General features: G+C 40.7%; 1 protein-coding gene and 1 long non-coding RNA gene across 12 annotated transcripts; one reads left to right on the top strand and one right to left on the bottom strand.

Annotated features, from left to right (window-relative positions):
* Positions 1-44: 44 nt before the first annotated feature.
* On the top strand, positions 45-5,571 carry LOC308199256. Its single transcript, XR_013954554.1, has 2 exons — positions 45-1,939; positions 3,210-5,571. It is a non-coding gene; the product is annotated as an uncharacterized lncRNA (long non-coding RNA).
* SPART (spartin) lies at positions 4,617-21,945 on the bottom strand. Of its 11 annotated transcripts, none has more exons than XM_080603022.1 (11): positions 21,790-21,836; positions 21,176-21,238; positions 20,846-21,101; positions 15,624-16,456; positions 14,366-14,563; positions 11,825-11,954; positions 10,796-10,990; positions 9,640-9,798; positions 9,457-9,547; positions 8,422-8,476; positions 4,617-6,248 (listed from the first exon to the last, which is right to left on the bottom strand). In XM_080603022.1, coding segments are annotated over exons 3-10 (1,656 nt in total). In that variant the 5' UTR covers positions 20,847-21,101; positions 21,176-21,238; positions 21,790-21,836; the 3' UTR covers positions 4,617-6,248; positions 8,422-8,427. The 11 variants fall into 11 exon arrangements, with proteins under 11 accessions (XP_080459148.1, XP_080459147.1, XP_080459157.1 ...); XM_080603021.1 differs by lacking the exons at positions 8,422-8,476; positions 21,790-21,836 and adding exons at positions 13,297-13,401; positions 19,945-19,997 and having other exon boundaries at positions 21,176-21,481; XM_080603031.1 differs by lacking the exons at positions 20,846-21,101; positions 21,176-21,238 and adding an exon at positions 13,297-13,401 and having other exon boundaries at positions 21,790-21,945.
* Positions 21,946-22,433: the final 488 nt, after the last annotated feature.

Below are 22,433 nucleotides of genomic sequence, written 5' to 3'. Positions count from 1 at the left end.
GGCACAGCGCTCTGGGGCTTGGTCATAAAAGAGTGCCCACCCCTTGTTGCAGCTTCCTTAGTAATTGTAGTCGGTGCTGTGCGCAGTTTACAAGTGCCTAACCCGAGACATTATGGAAGATCTTGGAATAATCAGTCTAAACTGGCACCAATCGGTTCAATATAGCCAATGAGTCAATATATGTTGGCTAGTATTTTAATCAGTGTCCTATATTGGCCTGGATTCAAGCTTAAAAATGTTTGATGTTGATGATTTTTAAGCAAGGGATTTCAGATGCCTCCTCAGCTTTCTTAAGGCAAAGCTTCATGAGGTACACTGAATTGATCTAATGGCCTAGTGCTGCAAGGGTGGCATCACCTCTGCTGGTCTCCCTGTCGCCTTCTCCGTCTGCTTCAGTGTCAGCTCTGGCATTCAATAACTCTTCGACAAGCCCATACAGTCCATAAAAACTGAGAAACTTGGGAAAAAAAGCATTTGGTTTTGGCTGGCTAGTGACCTGAAATAGCTCACCAGCTGCTCAGAAAAGCACCGCTTGATGCAAAGGATCAACTCACCAGTTCGTGGGACCAAGTGCTTACTAATGAAACTATCAATTCTCTTTCTCAGGAAGATGAGCTGTAATTTTGCCTTACTGCCATGCTATGAAAGAACAAATGCTCTAGGTTCTCATTTACTTCTGCTGCATGATCAGCAAGCCATATGCGATACCCCTAAAGCTTATTGGGTAATGGATGTACTGCTTCCCAAGTTTAAAACAAGTTATGTATTACCATTAGTTTGTTGTAGCATAAATCAGCATTGGCATCCAAACGTTGGCTCATGTTTGTTGTGAAATGTGAATTTTGGCCCTAAGGTGACATTGGGATGGGCCAACATGACACCTTGCTGATACTGAAATGGCCTGGTCCTGATCCTCACGTTCAGCTGCATATACCTGCTGCTTGCCTTATGCCAGTTTGGGACCATGTCAATCTGAGCCAATTCCATTTGCTATCTAACCCAACAGAAAACCAGGAGGCAAAGAGCCAAAAAAGCAGACAGTTTCTGGCTGGATTAGTGATCCAGTAAGATCTCCTGTATGAGGGTAGACTGGAGAGTGAAAAGCCTGACTGTAAGAAGAAAAAGTCATTTTAATTTCATTTATCTGATACATATTAGGGCAGGAGGTGATATTTGACAGTCCCTAGTTATAATTTATGCTATTATTTAATCAGTGAATTATCACTTCAGTTGTGGATTGAATATAAAATTATCTGAGATACCTAATCAGGTAACAAAAATTTAGACAAATACTGTACTGTAACTGCATTTAAATGTTGCTGCTTACTTTGCCTTCAGGATTTACTGAATAATACCTTTTCTAAATACATATTGAAAACATTCCATACCAAACCAGTAATTTCAGTATTGACTTGGACCTAGGTTAGCTTTCATAATAATTCAGTATACTGCGTGCAGCAGTGAAATCTTAACAGCAAGGGTGCTAACCAGTAACCATTTTTCTTGTTATCAGCTTTTGTGAAAAACTATTGTAAGATCTGGTTCAAGAATTTAACCAGCCTAGTGAAGAGCTGTCAAACAGGAGGATATATTCAGATGTCTCAGAAAGAGCCCTGGAATCACAAGAAAGTCTGAGAGTAGAGAGCACGCTGGAACTGAGGGCTGTATCCCGGCTACAGTGTACTCTGTCTGCCCCAGGAGACGCTTCTTTGACCTCCTCTCCAGGATACTTTCAGGTCCCAGCCTCAACTCAGGGATTACGAAGTGTCCTAACTAGGTGAGATCTCAGGAACTAGGTCACAGAGTGCATGTAAGGATGAGCCCAGACCACACCAGTTGGCTGGGTTGGCAGAGGACAGCAAGTCTAAATACGGGCTTTGCCAGATGGTTTGGGAGTTGGTGTAGGAGAACAGCAAAGTGTCTTGTGGACCAAGGTCAGGTACGTGTAGGTTAGGGCTTCATTAAGATTTTTACCATTACTGCAGTAATTTCCTCCATTTCTTTATCCCAAATAAAGAGGTTAAAATTAGATATATGGATACCTATAAATGTATTTTTGTTGTTCTAAGGCTTGTAATGTTACTTTTGAGACTAGCATTTTTAGTAACCACAAGAAAAGTTAGGAAACTTGGTCAGCACAATATGGTTTGAAAATAATTTTAGAGTTAAATACTTATCTTCAGGTTACGTGAAGGCAATAAACAGCTAGGGTTGCTTAAAAGCAAGGTAGACCAGTTGTTGAAGGTAAACATTTGGATTATGACAAATTAATTTTGACATAGAAATACATTTAGTTATTTTCATAGCACTGATATATAGGGTATAGAGATGACTGGCTGTGTGGACAAGGGGAAACAAATGGTTATTGTGTATTTTGATTTTACCAAAGCCTTTGATAGAGTCTCCCATATCACCTTTATAGTCAAGCTGATGAAATGTGGATTGGATAACTGAAAAATGAGGTTGGTGGAAAACTGGCAGGGCCATTAGGCTTAAAGTGTGGTGGTCAGCAGTATGACTGCCTGACTCCAGGATCAATACCTGAGCCAGTACCACTTCATTCTTTATTAACAACCTGGAAGACAAGCAGGGAACACTTTCAGCAAGCTAGCTGCTTTTTAACAAATTGAGGGGAGAAGTCACTCTGCAGGAAGGTGGGACTGCCTTTTGGAGGGGATGGACAGGCCGGAGAGACAGGGTGCTGAAAGGAACCGAATAAAATCCCAAAAAAAAACCACAAGGGCAAGGTCCTACGAAGTACAGGCTGGGGGCAGTGACTAGAATGCAGCTTCACAGGAAAAGACGTGGTGGTTCCTGGTGGCCAAGCTGACCAGGAGCCAGCAATTCACCTTCCAGCCAACAGCTTCCTGGGTGGCACTAGCAAGAGCGTAATTAGGAGATTGGCAGAGGTGGTTCTTTCATTCCACCCAGCACTTGCAGGACTGCACGCTGGAGTGCTTAGCTTTGTGTTCCCACACAGATCCTATGGGCTGTCAGGCTGGTTGGCAGGCATGATCGTTGTTCAACCTGGAGAAGAAAAGGCAGTAGATCTTTTGTGTGGTAAACAGCTACCTGAAAGGAGGTTGTAGACAAAAATGAGTAGCCAGGCTCAGTTTGTAAGACATTTATAATATAAGTATAAACAGTATGCACAAGTGTGCATGAAAAATCTTGACTCGATCTAAAGGAGAAATATTTATCTTCATCAGCGTCAAACATGGCAAAGGTCTCCCAGAGAGGCTGTGAAATCTCCATCCTTGAAGATACTCATAACGTGAGCTGATGTGGTGCTACTTCAGCTGTGGTTCTTCGGAGCAGGAGATTGGACTACAGACCTGGAGGTCCATTCCAACCTATACCATCCTACGGTGTCCTGAATAACCGAGCCTGGTCAGCATGTTTTGTTGGAAGCTATTTTTCTAATTCTTTTTAAAGGATTACAGATCCAGTTGAGGGCAGAACAGTGGTTTATACCTAAAGAATGGCGAAGATTCCAGAGACTGCAGTAGCTTCAAATGACATGGAGGTCAGTCATTAAAAGTAATTTTCTCAATACAAGACTTAAGACCAATATTGTAGCAGAAAAGGTTTTGAAGAAACCGATTTGGAAACAGCACTGCATTAAGTAATCTGGTAGCAGTTCACTCAGTAAACGGCATTAGTAAGACTGCCGTACATCAAAAGATGGTCAGCGTTGAAAGTGAAAGCAAAACCAAGCTGGGAATAGAAAATAAACCTAAGATACGAGGCTTAGGGAGCTAATATAGTGTATAAAAGAAAGGGCTGAGATAACACGTTACGCATGTGAAAGCTGTTCTGTATGGCACAGGAACTGAGGAGAAGCCTACGGATTTGCTGCCCAGAGCCTAAGCAGTGACAGCTGGAGCAGGTTGAGTTCAATGGCACAATACTTTCCGCAGTGAGTGGCTAAACTTTGGATCCCCATGAAAAGGGGAGATCATGGATATATCACATTAAGAACTGTAAAAGGGGCTAGACATTATTTAAAAGAAGAAAAAAAGGGGGGAGGGAGGGGCTTTAATCTGCCCTGAGACAAATTTGAAAGACTGAGAGACTGAGTACAGGTGAAGAAGACAATGACAGCAGGTTAAACAGGACAATGCCTGCCTGACACCGATGGCATTCAGTCTCCCTCCGCTCTCCTCCCCGTATACTACAACTTGGTCTCCTGAAGACTGTAGCACTTCAGTTTTAACTGTTTTAATACAACCTGTTGTTTAAATAGTTTACAGATGAAACTAGAGGGCATGAGCTATATACAAGACCCAAATGGCAGGAAGAAGGCGGATACAAATACAGACATTCCTATTGCAAAAGCAATTCCTAACAAACATCCTTTTGCTAGTATGAAATCTATATTAGCTTCAAATTGGTTACACTTGCTGGCAAGTGACAGATTGTAGTAATGGAAATTGTTATACTGTGCATTTGATGGGCCTTTTTGGTTTGAAATATTTTAAGCTCTAACTGATGAACATGTTTCAGTTGTAGACATACTCCAACACTGCTCTTTTATGACTTCACAAGTATTAGCTCTTCCACTCACTGATCCATACAGTAACTTTACATCATAAGAAGGCCAAGCACAGTTGAACCAATTTTAATTATCTTTATTTCCATGAATCACAGTTACACTTCAAGTGGTTAGTGCCTTTGTTTCACATTTCTCACCCCAAGTACACACCTACAGTAGCTACCACAAAATGTGCACTTATTATCATTCTAACAGACATTTGTCGCTACTGCCTTTTTTTTTCCCCAATCTGATACAAATATAATTTGCTAACAACCTTTTATACTTATTTTCTCCAATTACATGAAATCGAGACAACTTGTAAATTGATGGTGTTCTGTTTGTTGCAGGTCCAGCCAAGATTAGTTAGAATGTATAGCAGCTTTAAAACTCAGTAACGAACTGATAAATAATTAGCAGTATAAAGTCATCTCAAGGGATAGACTTGCATATGGACTAGGAGTAAGATATAGGAATGGGATGAAAAAGCTACATAATATTTATTCTATTCCACACATCTCCTAAGTAAAAGGTATGACAACAGGCATTTTTAAGAGATGTCAACTTGTGCAGTTATGAATTCAACAGAATAGAGATGCTGTTAGAACTACTTGTTGAAGCAAATAGCTAATGCCTTCCATTAGGGATCCGTGACATATATGCTCTGGATTTCTTCTGGACTGGCTGCAAAGCACAGAATGCATAGAAGCTTCTAGTAACCTCAACATAATGTTTTTTATGGAAAAATATTTTCATTTATGCAAAAACACGCATCCTCTTTATACAAAAAAAAAAATCTCAATTTCAAGGAATCTTACTCCTTATGGAGTCAATTGGGGAATACATTTTTTTCCCTCGAGCTATAAATACCCTCTATTAGAAGAAATGCTTGATATCTTTGGTCTGCTTACATGCTGGAGGGAGAAAAAGTAATTTTAAAGGACATGACTACCTAGCTACCTGAGGTTCATCTTTCATTTCTTCTAATATGAACTTTGGAAAACATTAGCTGTTTAGTAGCTGAGAAGGGAAATTCTCTACAAAGCAAAGAATAAAGCACAAAAATATTTAAGTAGTGCATATTAAATAAGATCACTCTGTTTTAGTAAAACTAACTCTTAAGGATAGTAAAAAAACAGAACTAGTAACCATACTTGTATAAGAATTAGTAATCCTATATGCTCAGTATCACCACCTTCTTTACAAATATAATGTATTACAAAAATATTCATAACATTTCTCTATTAATCTATTGTTCCATACTATATTTTGAAAAAGTGCTTACAGAGGCAAGTTTATCAACTGAAAACTCATATCAATCTGCATCAATACAAGACAATTAAGGAGACTTTCATTTTTCCTTCCAAAAATGCCCTTCCATACCTTTGTATTTTCCACTGCAAATTAAGTAACAGTTGCTTGAAAAGTAGAGTATGATTGGCGTTAAATCACAGATTAGCAATGTAGTTACTTTTAAGTAGGAAGTTTCATATCTAACGTAAGGCTTTGAGAAATATTTCATTGTTTTCACTTTTTATCTTTTTTCTCCTTATCCAATACTTTATACTCATCTAACACAGCATGTCCAGTTTCCTTTGCAGTTCTCTTTACAACAGCTTTGATACCAATATTGTCAATGTTAAATGCTGTCACACCAACGTTGATTGCAGAATTCACAGCGTTGTCAGTAGCATGGCCAGCATCATCTCCATACCTTTTAAGAAAGACAGCAGATTTGCAGATAAGTGTACTTCGTATTTTTCTCTTCACTAGAATTCTTTCAAAAGCAAGGATTTAAGCATTACTGAGAACAGAGAATAAGCACACAGCCTGAATGTCGAAGGAGTAAAATGAGAAATTAGCAGGTCATTTAAGTAAGGGCTGCTCTTCTATAAGGCAGATTTCTCTTTAAAGATGACAGTATGCTTCTGCCATTTTTCCTCATCAAACTGTCCAGTCTGCCTTCCTTTTACCTCTCTAGTTTTGAAGAAAGGAATAGAAGGCTTGCCTACAGAACCATAAGAAACAGGGCTTTTGTGTGCTTGTGTGTGTGTGCCCGTGCGTAAAAGCCCTTTAAGTACTCCTTAAATAAAACTCCTCATACCCAAATAAGCCCACCTCTGCAGCTGTTCAGCCTCCTCAGTCCGTACTTAGTGTTAGGTCAGAGGTTGGACTAGACGATCTTGGAGATCTCTTCCAACCTAGATGATTCTGTGATACCATGGGTGACAGCACTGAGGAGAGAGGGCAAACACTGTCCTGCTTTCTCAGCTGTTACAGAAAAAGGGACTGTAGTCACCTCTGGCATATCTTTTTTCGGTTGGCTGGTACCACCACTGCGAGAATAGTGCTTGGTTAGTACTCATCCTAGATCACCCTTGCCTGTGCCTCCATGCTATAATGTAACATTATGTCTGGTGTAAGAACGACACACAGGTTTGAAGTCCCCAGAGCAGTCACACTGAGGTAGTGCATCTCTGTGCCCAAGCAGTTTAACCCAGATGGTCTATCAGGTCTCCTGGGGACAGAGGACTGTTGTCACAGCTGTGCTTATAATGTTGGAGGTGGCAGGGTCCCTACAAAAAACTCCCTTGTGCAGTGAAAACTTACCTGAAGTAACCTGGAATCAATACAATGGCAAAGGGGAAGGGGGAGAGGGAGAGGAAAAAAGAAATAGTCATACAAAACCCCAAAAGACTCAAAGCTATCTTGAGGATATGCTGAAAATTACTGAGTGAGAAACCTCTGGTCTCTTCACTGGACCGTGGGTCCAGCTTCTTTACGGTTTAGGGGGCAACTCAGCAGTCAGAAATTAATTACTTAACTGCGAAGAAAGGTAGAGAGAGCATACTGAAGAAGGGCAAAAGTATAGTGAGAGCAGTAACTCCAGTTGTTGCTGGCAGCCAAGCATTGCCCCAGAGAGCACTGTAAGCAGACAAACCAGGCCAAAGGGAAGCATTTCTTGCAATGCCAGAATCTCAGCAATTAGCGGAGTTACTATTTTCCTCGGTTTCTTATAACCAGAAATTCTTTGAGGACCTCAAAATAATGCTAAAGAGAAGCCCAGGATATGAAAGGTTCCAAAAATCTATCGCATTATTAAAAGAGCAGCCATGGCATATTGGTGTGAGCCAACAACGAAACCAAATTAAAAGGATCAGCGTTTTTGTTTTGTTCTTGTTTTCAGTTCTCTAAGAGTGACAGCTCTGAATCACCACCATCTGATTTGCAGATCACAGAATTAATCTCACAGCAGAAGAGCACTACTTGTCAATTTGATTAGTTATTTTCATTCAGGAGTATCATAAGCCATTTTGCTATAACATCAGTAAATTATAGTAAGACTACTGGTTATGCAACACAGACAGATTAATAATTTCTTAAATATTTGATAATTGATTTTTCCCTTTGCCTGTCTCAATTGCATCATTTGTGCCGTTTTTAAAATAAAAAAGTTGGGCAGATGCAAATACTGCAAATACTTATACCGCTATATAATACAGTAGGTTAGTAGCAAGGTACTTTTGCAGAACTATTACTTCTGAAGCTATGTTTTCCCCCAGTTCTGATCAACATACACATAGGATGAGCATCTTTTTATAATTGCATCAGCAAAGGTATTGCAGCTAAATTTTAGCAGAATTTTTTGTTGACTTATGAGAGACTACAATGATGCTCCTTTAGCTTTGTTTCCAGTAAGGGGAATTTAGCTGGTTCACCAAAGTACCCGGAGTGGAAGAAATCTTTTTGTCACTGAAACAGAAACCAGCTTACAGACAAGATGTGTAGAATTTTAATACATTTATACAATAGGATAGAGTCTAAAGATGGAGGAAATCCTCAATTATCAAGTATTTCAGATTGTATTAACTGCAACTTGCAATTACTTTTTTTCACTTAGCGTCTGTCACCTGCTGATCTCCGCATTTCCTATTTTTATATCTAAAAGAAAACATTAATGTGAATTTATATGAAAAAGAGTACTGGTACAATACCTGCTGACATCCCTACAGAGAACAAATGTTAGCAATAAAGCACCCCTGTTAGCTTGCTATCTAGCCTCCTATTTGAGATGCATCAGAACAGAACCAAATGCCAATTGACCCAACACTGTAAGCTGATGTTTACCTTGTTACCCTCTGCTAGTAGCTTGCATGCACTTCCAGCAATCCTTTTTAACATCTCTTTTGCTATGCTTATCACTGGCTCCATTTAACCTATATGTTTTTGCTTACTCTTCATGTTCAACTACAAATACTGATTTTTTTTTTGAGGGCTACATTTCATACATACTGCAGTTATTTCAGTATCTTCCCCTATTCTCTGAAGCATCTTTAAGTACACAGACTTATCAACTTTGGTCTTTGTATCATCTTAGTAACACAATCCAATTACCTTTTTCTGTAGCAACATCTATATTTTGCAAGTCCAACCCCATGTCTCATTTTGTTTCATCCTATTATCACTATTTATGCCTTAGATTTCCTTACGCAGTTCTCCTTTTGTATCTTCTTGCTTTAATCTGACCTGCTGATAGCAGGTGCTGATAAGTTCTTTCATTTTTTCATCAAGTTCAGCTAAGTTTATATGAATTCAAGATGAGAGTTGAGGCGTTTAAAACAGCTACTCTCTCCCCAATGACACATTGGAGAACAACGATATAAATCTGAACAATATTTATTAACACTGCCTGAAGCTGTGATACTTCTAAAAGACAATATATATATTAAACCAGAAGCATTCACTCATTTCATACTTTCACTTACAGGAGATACTTGTTACTGTGTACTTAGCAGCTTATCATGTGCTGTATAATTAGGGTATTATGGTAGCTTTCCTGCACTTTCATGAGCTTTTTTACCAGTATGCAATCACAATGACAATGCACTGTAGAAGAGGAAACCAATAAAAAAATAACTTACTTGTATTTGACAGTTTTCACAGTCTCAGTTGAAACACTTTTAGCAATGCACTTAGCTGCACTTTCTAAACCTTGCCACACTGTTGAAAACCCTGTAAAAACGAACAGATTATTTGAATATATATATATATATATACATGCACTGAAAAGTATGCAATTAAAAAGCATAAAGATTTTTTGTTACCTTGAACTCCACTTGCTGCTACTACCAGAGCACCATCAAAAGTGGATTTGCCATCTTTGTCCTTCTTAAGGGATTCTGGAACTAATTTGCTGCCGTGCTTCTTCACATGCGGAGCCAGCTCCTTTCCAACACAGCTCGCTATAGAGCACACTCCCTCAACTAACGTAAGACAATTGCATGCAGATTACTTAGTTAGAACACAGAATCTTTCTTTAAAAGTCCTTACTCCTAATTAAAGTATGCTTCACAGAAGTCTCAAATATTACTTTTATTTAAATATGCTTATTCTGAAGACAAACTTTAATCCACACTTAAGTATCCAACTGATAGAGAGGAATTTTCAGATTCTGAACAGCTCCAATTCCTAAGAAACAAGTAGGGTTGGTCTTGTGGCTAAAAGCACTAGAAAATAAACATATATTTGTCGCACATTCTAATTTCAAAAAAAAAATTGTTTCCATGGCTTTGTTACCCCCAACTTGCAGATGGGGAACAAGATGTTTTCCTTTCTTGTCTTCTGGAGAACCCTTTCTTAGAATCATTCCAGCTCTCCAAAGTAGTTATGTAACATCCAGCACTACTTACTTTTTAACTTAGTTGAGTCATTAGACACTAAATATAAACACTGATACAAATAAACAACAGAATGAACTTACTGAGAGCTGCTATGATTACCAAGCGCCACTGAGCACCAAGCCATTTCTATTTGAAAGACTATACATAGTCAATAGATTTGTTTCCAGGTGTATGTATTTACAACTATGCAAACACACGCGCTGTACTGGTGCAATATATGTTAGTCACTACCGATAGCACGGTTTTTAATATACATGGTTATTAACTTAAGAAGAAAAAGAGACCATTCTGAACTAAAACCTAGAAAAAGTTGCAAAACCCTGCCAAACTTAAGACTGCAGAAATGCTCTGCTATATAGACTGTCCTTTTTAGTAAAGAAAAAGATGCCTCAAGGCCATCCAATAAAAATTATTCCTAAAGCACATCTCACATAGCAGATAACCAGGTACAAACAACTATTCTCCATATTTCAGCAGGTCAGTCCCTCCTCTAGTTCCCTGGCTAAAGAAACCAGCTCATTTTACAAAATATTTACTCTTAAGGCATAAATACAATATACTATGAAGTGGAACATGTTACCTAAGAACTGGCTGACTTTCACAGCTCCTCCAGTAGCCTGTTTTGCTACATGAAGCCCCTTTGCCACAGTTGGGTTGACTTCCAGAGGTTTTTCTTCGGGTTGTATGTGTTCTCGCAGTTTGGAAGCTCCTTTGTGAATAGCTTTACCGGTGTATTCTGCTCCTTTTATTAGGCCCCAGCTTACCCAAGATGCACCTTCGAGGCAAAAATTGTTATTCTAAAGACATACAGAGTTTCACAGACTAGAATTCCCACAGCTTTCCCTCCTCTGCCTTTCCAACACTGACCTTAGAAACATTCCTGATTACAATCTGCAATTATACTCTTCCCTCACTGGGCCAGTACGAATTCCTGAAATGACTTCTGCTCCTACACCACCTACATTTTCCCAACTCATTTTATTAGGTCTAGTACAACCATTCCTCATCCAGATGTCAGCTTAACACACAGATACTCAGGTTTTGTTTGTTTGTTTGCTTTGTTTTTGTTTTTTAAATAGACATCCAGGTCCCAGCAGGGTCAGAAGTGATAAAACTGCACATCTCAATACTATTAACATTCTGAAAACGTATCACCCAGCCCACTTGCCATTCTAGCAGATTCATATTTATTCCAGTCAGTTGGTCATTTGTGTATTCCACAGCTTCTCAGAGGACAAGAACTGTTTATCAGCAGAAACCACAATAGATACATGCTTTAATATAACTGCTCACACAAATAAAACTGTGCTACCATGGTGGTTTGAGTCACATAGGGCAATATCTAATTTACGTTGTCGTATTAGGAGTCTAACCCATTTGCAACGAGCAAGACTGTTGGCAGGGGATTCAAATTCCATACTGTTTTTATAAAGCACACCAAAGTATCCTTCACATTATTATAATTGGAAGCAGTGAATAACTATTTCTGACCGCTCAAATCTTACTTGCACAGAGGCACTGAGGTGAAAACATCATTTTTCATATTTTTATGTTTACATATTACTTGCAGAGGTTTCTATTCAGTGTAATCCTCTTATTACAACAGTACCTGACAAGATTCCATGGGCGACTTTCTCGCTCCATTCTGGCAATTCTTTCTGATTTTCTCCTCCTTCTGGTTGTGGTTGGATATGTACAGTCTGAGGCAAATTAATCACATCACTAGAGGCTTCTGAAGGCTGGCAAATGAAAACAAACATCTGAGAATCCACTTTGCAAGATATCATCAAGATTTCTGCTTTAGGTCATTAAGATTCGTTAACAAAAAAAAAAAAAGGAAATTCTGTGTGTTCCTGTGAATTCAATTACTTTTGCACACTCTACACTGCCTTCATCCAGTTACAATGAGAAGATTTGCTTGCCAACAAGGCCATATAGTCAACTAAGTAGGCATAGCCTACAGTACACGTTAGCTAGCATAAAATAGATGGGCAAGTCTTTTTATCTTTTATTTAATCTCCTCAGAGGGAAGTCAACTCTGCTGTGATTCAGTATGGGAATCTTTACTCAGAGAATCCAGCTGCCCTAAAAGAATGCAACTGTTTTGGTTGTTTGCTCCTCATCCTTTTTTCTCAAATCCAAAAATAAAGGAGATTATTCATTCCCCACGCTGTTGATGCTTCTGCAGACTGGCACAGCCAAGGAACATGCCAAGCTGTGCGTGACACTGCTCCACACTTAAAGTTGGGCAGAGAGGCTCTGTGCAATTTCATGTCGAACTCCAGTTTCTTGAGTAGACATTAATCATTCAAACACAGCAATCACCACCACAGTCTGGTTAGTGTTTCTAAAAAGCGTAACACCACTTTACACAGTTCACAGACAATGTATAATTAAATTTTAACTAAAAAAGGCAGAAAGAGATGCAAGGGATTTAAGCCTTGGTTAGGATTCTATTTTTAGTACTTTTGCAATGTAAAAGCCAAAATAAACATTTCAGTGATTGAAAACAATGCTAGTTAGCAAGGGATAGAAAGAAAAATGTTTTGTCCAGAAGTCTATATGAAAGCATTTGTAGATGAAACCTATGAACAGAATGCATGATACAGAATCATATTTGAGAATGCATGGAATTGTTAGATTCCCCTGAAGTATTTACTGGATATAAAAATATAGGGTACTGCACAAAGATGACTGTTTCAGTAAAAAAACAAAACCAAGAACAGTAACAGGGAAAAAGAGATAAAGTCTTAGTAAGTCACTACCCAAAAGGTTAACAATGTATCGCTGACTTGCAGTACATCAGTTACTGCTCAGCAGCAGTGTAAAATCTCATCTTCAAGAAATGTCCTTAGCAAGTGATCAAAACACTTTGGGGGCTGGGCAGGAAAAATAACCTCAATACGCACATACAATTAAAGAAATCCCTCAAATCAATTAAAAACAAAAACAAAACAAAAAAACAAAATAAAACGCTGCTGTCAATCAAGTTTGGAATCTCAACAGTTTTAAACTGTATTTCAGTGACTTTTTTTTTTTTTCTTACTATCAAATTTTTAGAATCACTGTCCTGGGATTTACCTGGACTTTGTGGCCAGACATCTGTTTTAACTTATCTTCAAAATGCGCTCTGTCTGTTGCTGGGAGCTGTGAAGGTAACCCTACTCTCTCATGGGATCCTGGCACCTGTGATATCACATCAGGGAACATTAACAAAAACACAGAGTTTTAGGACAATTAAGGGACTAATGTGATATCCAATAAGAACTACTTCTATGCAGGCAAGATTACAGGATTTATCCAGTAAGTCCTGCAGTGAAACATCACATAGTTCTGTAGTACTTTTCCCTTTTAAGTAAAAATTAGTGGCCTCCTGCTGAACTCAACAGGATTTGCAACAGAACTCTGCCCACATGGCACGCAGCCAACTGGTCCCTCACCGTCACCGCTTTCAGATGTCGGTGATTCAACCAGATGGCATCTTTCGTGAACAGATATAAGCTTGCTATCAGCTATTAAGTGGTTATTGATTACCATTCTTTGTGAAATGGTGCTCAGAGCTCTTAAAGCAACGTTTTCCACGTTTTCAGGCACTGTATCTTATTGCATCTTTGTTAGATTATATTTTTGTTTTTTTTTTCCTATGTTCTCCTTTAATATCTTACTGCAATAAGGTACCAGATTAATCTATTTTGAGATCCCATTTGAAGGGGGATTTTTTGAGGCACTTGCTATTTTCAAATGCCCTCTTTGAAGCTGCTTAACAGTTTTGAACTGTAATTGCATTTGTGTACATTATTCCAGGAATGGTGTCATCAAACCTACGCAGAGCGGGTGCATGTGTGTGCGCCCACAGGAAAAAAAAATCATACTTTCTCCTGAAAAAAACATTTGAGGACCTTTGAGAAAAAAAAAAAGTGAAAATATACAAAATGGTTTCCCATTCCCCTCTGTGCTTGCAACGCTTTATTTTAAAAATTTCTACACTCCTACCTCACCAAGCCTACAGTTACATTACTAGGCATGCTTAATCTTGGCTACTTTATTTCTCACTGGTGAGCTTACCAGCAAGACACACATTAAATATAAGCTGGCATCGATCACTTCCACCTTTCATTATCAGTTCAAAAAAGGCAGCCTGGGACTTTACCTGGAGTCGAAGGTCAGACATCTGTTTTAACAGATCCTCAAACAGCTCTCGGTCAGCTGCTGGGAGTTCAGAAGACAACACCACTCCCACATACGACCCCGGTGTCTGGGACATGGTGTCAGGGAACATGTAGACCCCGGTATTGCAGCACAGAACAGGAGACTGACCACTCATTAGAGGATACAACCAGTCACAAACCTAGAAAAGATAAGTACTTGAAGGAATTATAGGATTCTTTTATTTTTACAAGACAGACAATGCACTGATTAGCACTACAAACTTGATTTTCCATACCGTTTAATAAGAAAAATAAAAAAAGCCTTAGGCATCTTGAGAAAACAAAGAAACAACAAAAAAATTAATCCCACAACCAATTGAAAAACCTACATGACTGTGGAAACACCATTCTTGATTAGTCCTGAGAGTCTAATACAGAGAAAATACTGATTTCCAGGGGACTGGAATTCAGGCTGGTAGCCTCTTGGCCGAAGCCTTGTCTTGAGGCCTAGTGCCCTACAAAGAAATCAGGAGTCCCAGCGCCTCTAGCTCCCTGTCCATCTCAGGACAGGGCTCCGTAAAAGGATAAAGACTGTACGGCTGTCACTGGCCTGCTGCTGAAGATTGCGAACACAGGAGCAGGTGCACCTGTAGAACCCAAACCAGGAACTGTTTGTTTTTCAGAGCTTCCCCTTTGCTGCTGAGACTTCCAGCCGCCAATCGAGGAGATCCAAAGTTAGAAACCGGACCAGAAACACAACGTGCATTACAGAACACGCCTGCATGAAGCAAGCATGATAAAAGAATCCAAGTAACACATCTTCTGCATTTGGAGATCAGAATCCACATTAACACGGGCCCTCAAATTCCAAACTATCATCTCTCCAAGGTAACAGCAATACTTTAACACTAGTTGAGACTGAAGTGGATACTGCATCAACCCACTTTTTACTGAAATGTTCTGGCACGTGAATTAACATTTCTTCTCTATGTGAGGAAAGTTAATTTTATGAAAAGAAGTGCTAAACCTTTAGAAAATGGAATTCACCTCAACAGTAGGCACTCAAGAACCTTGGGAAGACACTGGAGTAGTTTTCTCAGAAAAGCCCTAAAAGTGTTTATTCACAGAAAAGCTGTAAAATCCTTCGTATTGTCACACACATTTTTAGACTCACAAAAGCAAGAACTTAGGAAGATTGCCCTTTAAAGTTTTATGACATTTTGGAAACATAATTAAAGGAGGAAATTATCTTTCTGTTACCTGAAGAAAAGCAGGCGGACGATTCTGGGCCACCTCACTGTCCGTATCCAAGAACTTCACAATGCGCAGGTAGCCAGGATAGGAAGGAGCACTGACCTGCCCATCAGGAGTCACAAAGAATATCTGCACTCCTTGGGGAATCAAGATCAGCTCATCTGCATCCACTCCCAGATTTTCAACGGGAGGTGGCTGAGTACACTTCTTGTAGTAGTCCTCACCTACGGAAGAAAACTCCCCGGAGTCTGTGCCGTAAGACACAGTAAAATGGCCGTTGGTTGCTTGAGGAGTATAGGCAGGAGGTGCTTCATTTGGCAGACACAGAGGTTTTGCAGATGATGGACTCATAGCTGGAATTTGCCCCTGGCTCACAGGTGCAGCTCTTCCATCTGCCGCAGGTGGCTGGCTCGGTACAAACAGAGCAGTAGGTGCGGGAGGTCTTTCTGGCTTTTCCGTGGAAGGAATCGAGGGGTACAGCTTGGGCACCGCAGCAGGGGCATCCACTGCAGCAGGACTTGCTGGTACAGGGGGGACGTTTTGTTCTAGAGTGCCGAGTCGAGCATGAACATTTTGGAGAGTCTCCTTCATCTTTTGTTGCATTTGCCTGGCAGACTCCCACTGGGGTCCCACGCATGCAGGCCCCTGCGATGGAATGCTGACTCCTCGGAGCAAGTGCTCAAGTCCTTGCTTATAGTAATTTCTTGCCTCTTCCTTCTGACCCAGTTCATCTGTACTCAGGCCTTTATTGATAAAGATAAAGGCTTTCCTGTACTCTTCGTTAATAGCTTTAATATTGGCATCTTCTTCCATAACTGGATTCTGCAGTTGTTCCATCACTGCAAATTGGAATAGAAGTTAGTAAGAGTATTCACAGATGAAGTCAAACGAAGTTTACCTTATAATGAAGTGTCTTCTCATTGGCTTCTAATGATGATCACACTCTGTGTATTAACAGAAAGCTATCTAGTTGCTTGGTACAAATCCTGATATATTGCAGTTTTCTCCTATTAACCTTTAGATTTGGACTATATGACTCCCAGTCCACACAGAAGTTAACTCCATAACCATCACATCACATTTATTTCTTAAGAACTTGAGCATTAGAAGAATACAGACATGCCTGATGTTAAACGTTCCATCTTAAAAAGTATTAAGATCAGTAACGAACAGTGGAGAAGAATACATAAATCTAACTTAACTTTCAAGAACGTTTTCCTCCCAAACCCCTAAGGTATTAAAAAATTCAGTTAACAGCTTGTCTACTTAAATAAAGGCTGAACTCACAAACTCTGTACATTTTTATTTAAAAAAATGAAGGAAAAGCACTCAGCAGATTTAAACAAATCCTGATAGTCTTCAACTAACATCAACACACAGAACTGGGAAGTAATATTTTGGACGGTTAAAGCTGTGCTTTATAACATGAATACAAGGAAATACTTCCTTTAGAGCGTTTACCACAGGAGAAAGAACATTGGTGTTTTCCCTTCCTTCCTCCCCAGGAGACAAGAACTCGAAGTACTGATACATACCAAAGGTTGTAGATTCTGTTTGTTTTTTAGAATATATTCCTCAAACAGCCCCATGTATACTTGAACTAAAGAGCAAAAACGAATCTGATGGATTCATTTGAACTTCAAAACGTGCAAAGCCACTGTTTTAACCGAACTTGGCCAAATACAACAAATACAACTTGTTCTTGGACTAAGACAATATTTACAACACCCAATGTAAAAAATTTCGGTGAAATTTTTTTGCTCACAGTGTTGAGAGCCATTGTCAATTCAGACAAATTGGGTTATCATGCTAGAAGAGAGTAATAATCATGGGCAACAACAAAAAATGGATACTATTTAAAGAAGAAATAACATTTATTTTCAGTAGAAACAACAATTCTTTTCTATAAGCTATATGGAATAATGGAGAAAAACCTAGAGACACTCGTCTATCACAATGACTGCATGTTACATTAAAAAGGCAAGTAAAAAAATTAGAAGTGTAAAAATAAAAAGCCTTCTATTACACACAGTAGCATTAATGCCACTGTACCAAGAACTGGTGAGACCCCACCAGTGCTGAGCAGCATTTAAGAAAACTGCATCAGAACAGGAAGAGGAGTGCAGAAGGTTACTGAAATTTTCTGGTGAACCAATTACTCCAGAAAAAAGTAAAATAAGTTTGGCTTATCAGGCTAATAAAGCAAAGGGTAAGAGATTGGATTAGTTTCTATAAATATCCTGGATGAAATGAAGAATGTAAGTCAGGAAAGAAGAAAAGAACTATTGAAATGCACACTCTTAATAAAATCCTGAAACAGTGCCTTCATTTATTTAACGGCTTTTACTGGTTTGCGCAAACTGTCAATAAAACAAAAGCAGGCTCAAAATTTTCCTTCTCCTCCAGCAAAGACAAACAAACTTCACAAGCGAAGGTCATAAAAACATCCTGAAGAGGCAAAGACTGCGTGCTGTGCTCTACTCCCACATCCTTTACGACCAAAAGCAGAGGGCACTTGTGCGAATGACGCACCTGCAGGCACGTGACAGAAGTGTCAGGCAGTCCGCAAGGCACCTGTTACCTCTGTGAGTGACACAATCCTGCTCTGTGCGAGACGAGCCGTGCACGTTTTAGCCAGGAGCATTACAGGGAGGGCTGGAGAAGGCAGCCCGCGTGGAGCAGGTCACAAGCCACCAGCCTTGCTGCCCGTTCCCTGTCATGCAGCAGAAAAATGAATCCTGGGCTGGAGCAGGTTCTCTGGCTGGCTACTGCCCTGCTGTCACTAGGCTTGATCTCTTTGATTTAGGCTGAAGAACACTGGCATAAGAACAAATGTGCATTTAATTACCACCGAGGCATAAAGATTAGAAGCTATAAGCGTGCCTCTGACCAGGACAAGTGCAAGCAATTGGAATGAAAGTAACTGGGAAGAACTAACACCTTCGCGGACAGAGCTTTATCCTTACATGAAAGATATGTGACACGGTTACGTAGACTTCGTGATCCGGGACAACCATGCTTATGTCTCTGCATCACTCCTAAGATATGCACTGGTTAAATTTCCACATAATGGAAAAATATAGACATTAACCAAGTATACAGAATAATTAAAGGTAGGCATAGTCAAATCATTTGCTAGCAAAAATACCTAAAGAATCCTAAACCACATCGTCTTGTGTGAACACCTGTATTTACTAATGAAAGACCCATTTTTTCATCTTTATACTCTTCTTAAAAGGAAGACACCTTAACAGTGAAGAACTTAATCGAAAAATTATTTTAAGCTCCTACTCAGAAAATATTTAAAAGAGGAAAAAAAAGTCAGAGTTTAACCTAACATCACAGCTTACTTTTTCAGGAGCAAAATCTAGAATTTTGACATTTTTAGTGCCTGTCAATCCAGTTCTGTAACAAGCCCCTTCTTAAAGCTTTAAGTAAACTATTTGGGTGAACAAAACTGCAGTACCACTGTCTACTTTGTCCCCTGTGTTCTGATCTGGTTTTCTTGGGAGGCTAAGAACAAGCTATTATCCAGATTTTACATAATTCTTTTGCTCACAATTTTAGTGTAAAACAAGAAGTGACATCATGAAAAATCCCAAAGTCATAGCTGCATTTCTGTTTAATAGCGAGTTAATTTTCTATTCATGGTATGCTCATTGTACTGTCAAGAACACCATTCTTGCTAAAGCTCATTCTTTATTAACACTAAAAAAAATCTGTAAGGAAACAGAGATGTCAGCAAGCCCAGTGTGTACATGGCAGCAGTGCATGGCCATGTGTGGCAGAGATACAAAAGCAGGATCAGTGATTCAGAAGAGCAGGAGTGTTGTTAACTCGGCTCTGATTGTTCAAAATATCCCCAATTTGTGCAACACGTACAGCACAGTTACTGCCAAACCATGCATTTGGGTGACAGGGAGCTTGGAAACTGAGGAAGGAATTCACAGTAGATTTTAACACAGGATAACTAAAAGTCAGCCTGAAGGGCTGAATTTAATTCATTGTTATTTATTAAAATTAACACGAAATAATGGCTGATGTACTAAAGTAAATAAACCAGCTGGGTTGCTCCCTTACAGCACAAGAGGAAATATCCTCTGAAACAGAAAACTGAAGTAGTTAAATGATCATATTCAAGGAAGATCCTTACCCTTGGTCATTATCATTTTCAGTGTATGATTTCAATACCGTATTTAAGTGTCCTGCATGTTTTAATATTTATCTGTAATCCATTCCTGTACAACGTAGAGTTATTCCCTCTGTTTTAAAGCTGGAAAGAATGGCAAGATATACATTGCTAAATACAACAGCACCAGAAACCAACCTCTGGTCCAACGGCTGGATGTGCAAACTGGCCCAGATCCGTGCTTCTTAGTGCTAAGTAAGATATAGAGCAACTTAGACAACGCTGGTCCAAAACAGCTAAGAGAAGAGCTAACGGGCACTGCAGATAATCACAGATCAATCCAGGGCTTGAACTCATTCCTCAGCCCTTTCTCAGTCATCAGTACAGATGTACTCCGGGGTGCTAAGTGACTTGACCATGGAATGCTACAGGGCAACAGGGAAATTTGGGTTCAGTTTGACATTGTAAGCTAACATCTCAGCTATTTAGCAGGCAATCCCTCCTCTAAAGCAGCAAATCCTACTTCATTTAAAAAATAAAGAAAAAAAAAACCAGTTCTGTTGTGGATCTTACTGCAAAAAGGCATGAAGCCTAAAGCTTATTAAGAGGATTAAATATCCTGACTGACAGAGGTAGAACACTCTTCTCAACTCCCTGCATTTGAAACTTGGAGGTGGGGATAACGGAGGGAAAAAAAAAAAAAACACCAGAACAAACCCCTTAATCCAGGAGGTCTTCCTATAGGTCAGCTGTTTTTCTATCAGCCACTGATTTCAGAGATGAAGACAACGAAGGAGAACTACAATGCAGACAGAATTATTTAAACCTTATTTCTGTAGGGAGCAACTAAAATATCAGTAACTTTTGAGATTTTTGAAACATATTGATTTAACGCAAATGTCATAAAGGATTCCAACTAATATAAACCAGGTACTAGCTTATCAACTTTGCTTTTTTTTCCCCTTCTATTTAAATTAGTTTTTTTAAAGTAGCCCTTAAATTTTTCATTCAGTGGTGGCTTACAGATGGTATTTAAGCACTTAAGACTAGATAATATGTAAAGAGAGTCGGTGATCTGATCTAACATGGTAATTCTTACTCTTTTAAAATTACTGACGACTTCAGTAGACTCCCATCACCCGACGTTTCAACGTAGGTCATTTTTTCAGGCCGGTATCCCAGCACCTACATGCATGCAGCTAACAGGTCTCATTTCCCTCGTTTCCATACTGCTGCTGTCTCAAGCCGGTTTTGCCCAGAAGCACGGACTTCGTTCCTGGCTCCTTGGTCTGTCCTTCTGCCGCAGGGCTCCAGCGCCGAGCTGTTAGGCTCTGAGGTGCCCACTTGGCACACCTCTGAACAGAGAATTGAAAAACCAGCGGGGCAGACATGTGCCCTCCTCACACAGCTGTGCCGCCCAGCACCCTACCTTTCCTCTGCCATCACGTACAAAGACATCGCCACTATCTGGAGCATTCTGTGGGCTGTGATCCTGACGACATGACAGAAAAATAAGGGTGACGTGAGATGGCTACTTAATACTTTACATCAGGAGCAGGCCCGTCACTGCCAACAGATTCTCCGCACGCAGACAGAAACGCCCCTGTTTGTTTTCAAGAGAGAAGAGCCGCTTCTATTTCAACCAAGCTGACAGGAATCTTTCAAAAGAGACAGAACACGCAGAGCAGGTCCGTGAATTTTGACAAATAACCCCTCGCTTCCACACCGAGACACTTTACAATGGTTAATTACCATTAATTACCGTACCTACCTCAGCCCAGCCCGGCCCTCCCGCTGGGCCCTCACCCCAGCAGCTCCCCACACGGCGGGGCTGGGATGGAGGGAGAGAAGCAAGGAGGGAGGGACGGAGGCAGGGCACTGCCACCCCCCGCAGCAGCGACCCGGGCCCACGGCGACGGCCCGATGTTTTCGCAGCCCTGCTCCCGTGAGGGGACAGCAGCCGCCCGGCCCCACCACCGCCGCCACCCCGAGCCCCGTCCCGTCCCGCCGGGCAGGGCCCAGCTCCGCCACCGCCGCCCTCACCGCGCCAGGCTGTGCCCGCCGAGCCCCGCCGCGGCCTCCAGGCCCCGGCGGCAGCGCCCGCTCCGCCCCCGGCTCGGGGCGGGCCCCGCCGTGCCCCGCTGGGGCGGTGGCTCCCGGCTGTGGGAGGCTCCGTGTGGAGGCTCCGAGCCCGGCACGGCAGGGCCTCGGCACCTGCCCCCGGCCGCCGTGGTGGCTGCTGTGGCAGAGGGAGGCCGTGTCCGTGCTCCGCCGCAGCAGCTGGCACCTGGCACCTGCCTTCCCGCAGCGAGCCCCTCAGTGAAACTGCTGCTGGTGTTTGTGGTTATAACCCAGCAGCACAGTATTTGTCTGTCCCTCTCACAGTCACGGTGCTAAAAGTCTCAAGTGCTTTCTGTGTGAATTTCACACTAAAAAATTGTAGGCCGTGTTAACTCTAGCAAAGGTGGTGGTGTGTGTGCTAGAGCACAGCTCTCCACTTGACTTGTTCTGGGGCCTGTATACCGTCAAAAAACTATTCATTTGGCTATGTCTGTGCTGATTGTGAATCAACCTCTGACACAATCAGGACCGCAGGCCATGTGAAATTCATGGTAAACTATGTATTTAGTGAGCGGCAGCCGCATCCAGCACAGTCCTGGAAGATGGTTTTGCCTCTCACCCCTGTT

The sequence above is a fragment of the Anser brachyrhynchus genome, assembly GCF_964034855.1.
Source record: "Anser brachyrhynchus genome assembly, chromosome: 1".
Classification (NCBI taxonomy): Eukaryota; Metazoa; Chordata; class Aves; order Anseriformes; family Anatidae; genus Anser; species Anser brachyrhynchus.
The sequence above is the reverse complement of the archived record's forward strand: the minus strand, read 5'-3'. Positions and strand labels throughout refer to the sequence as shown.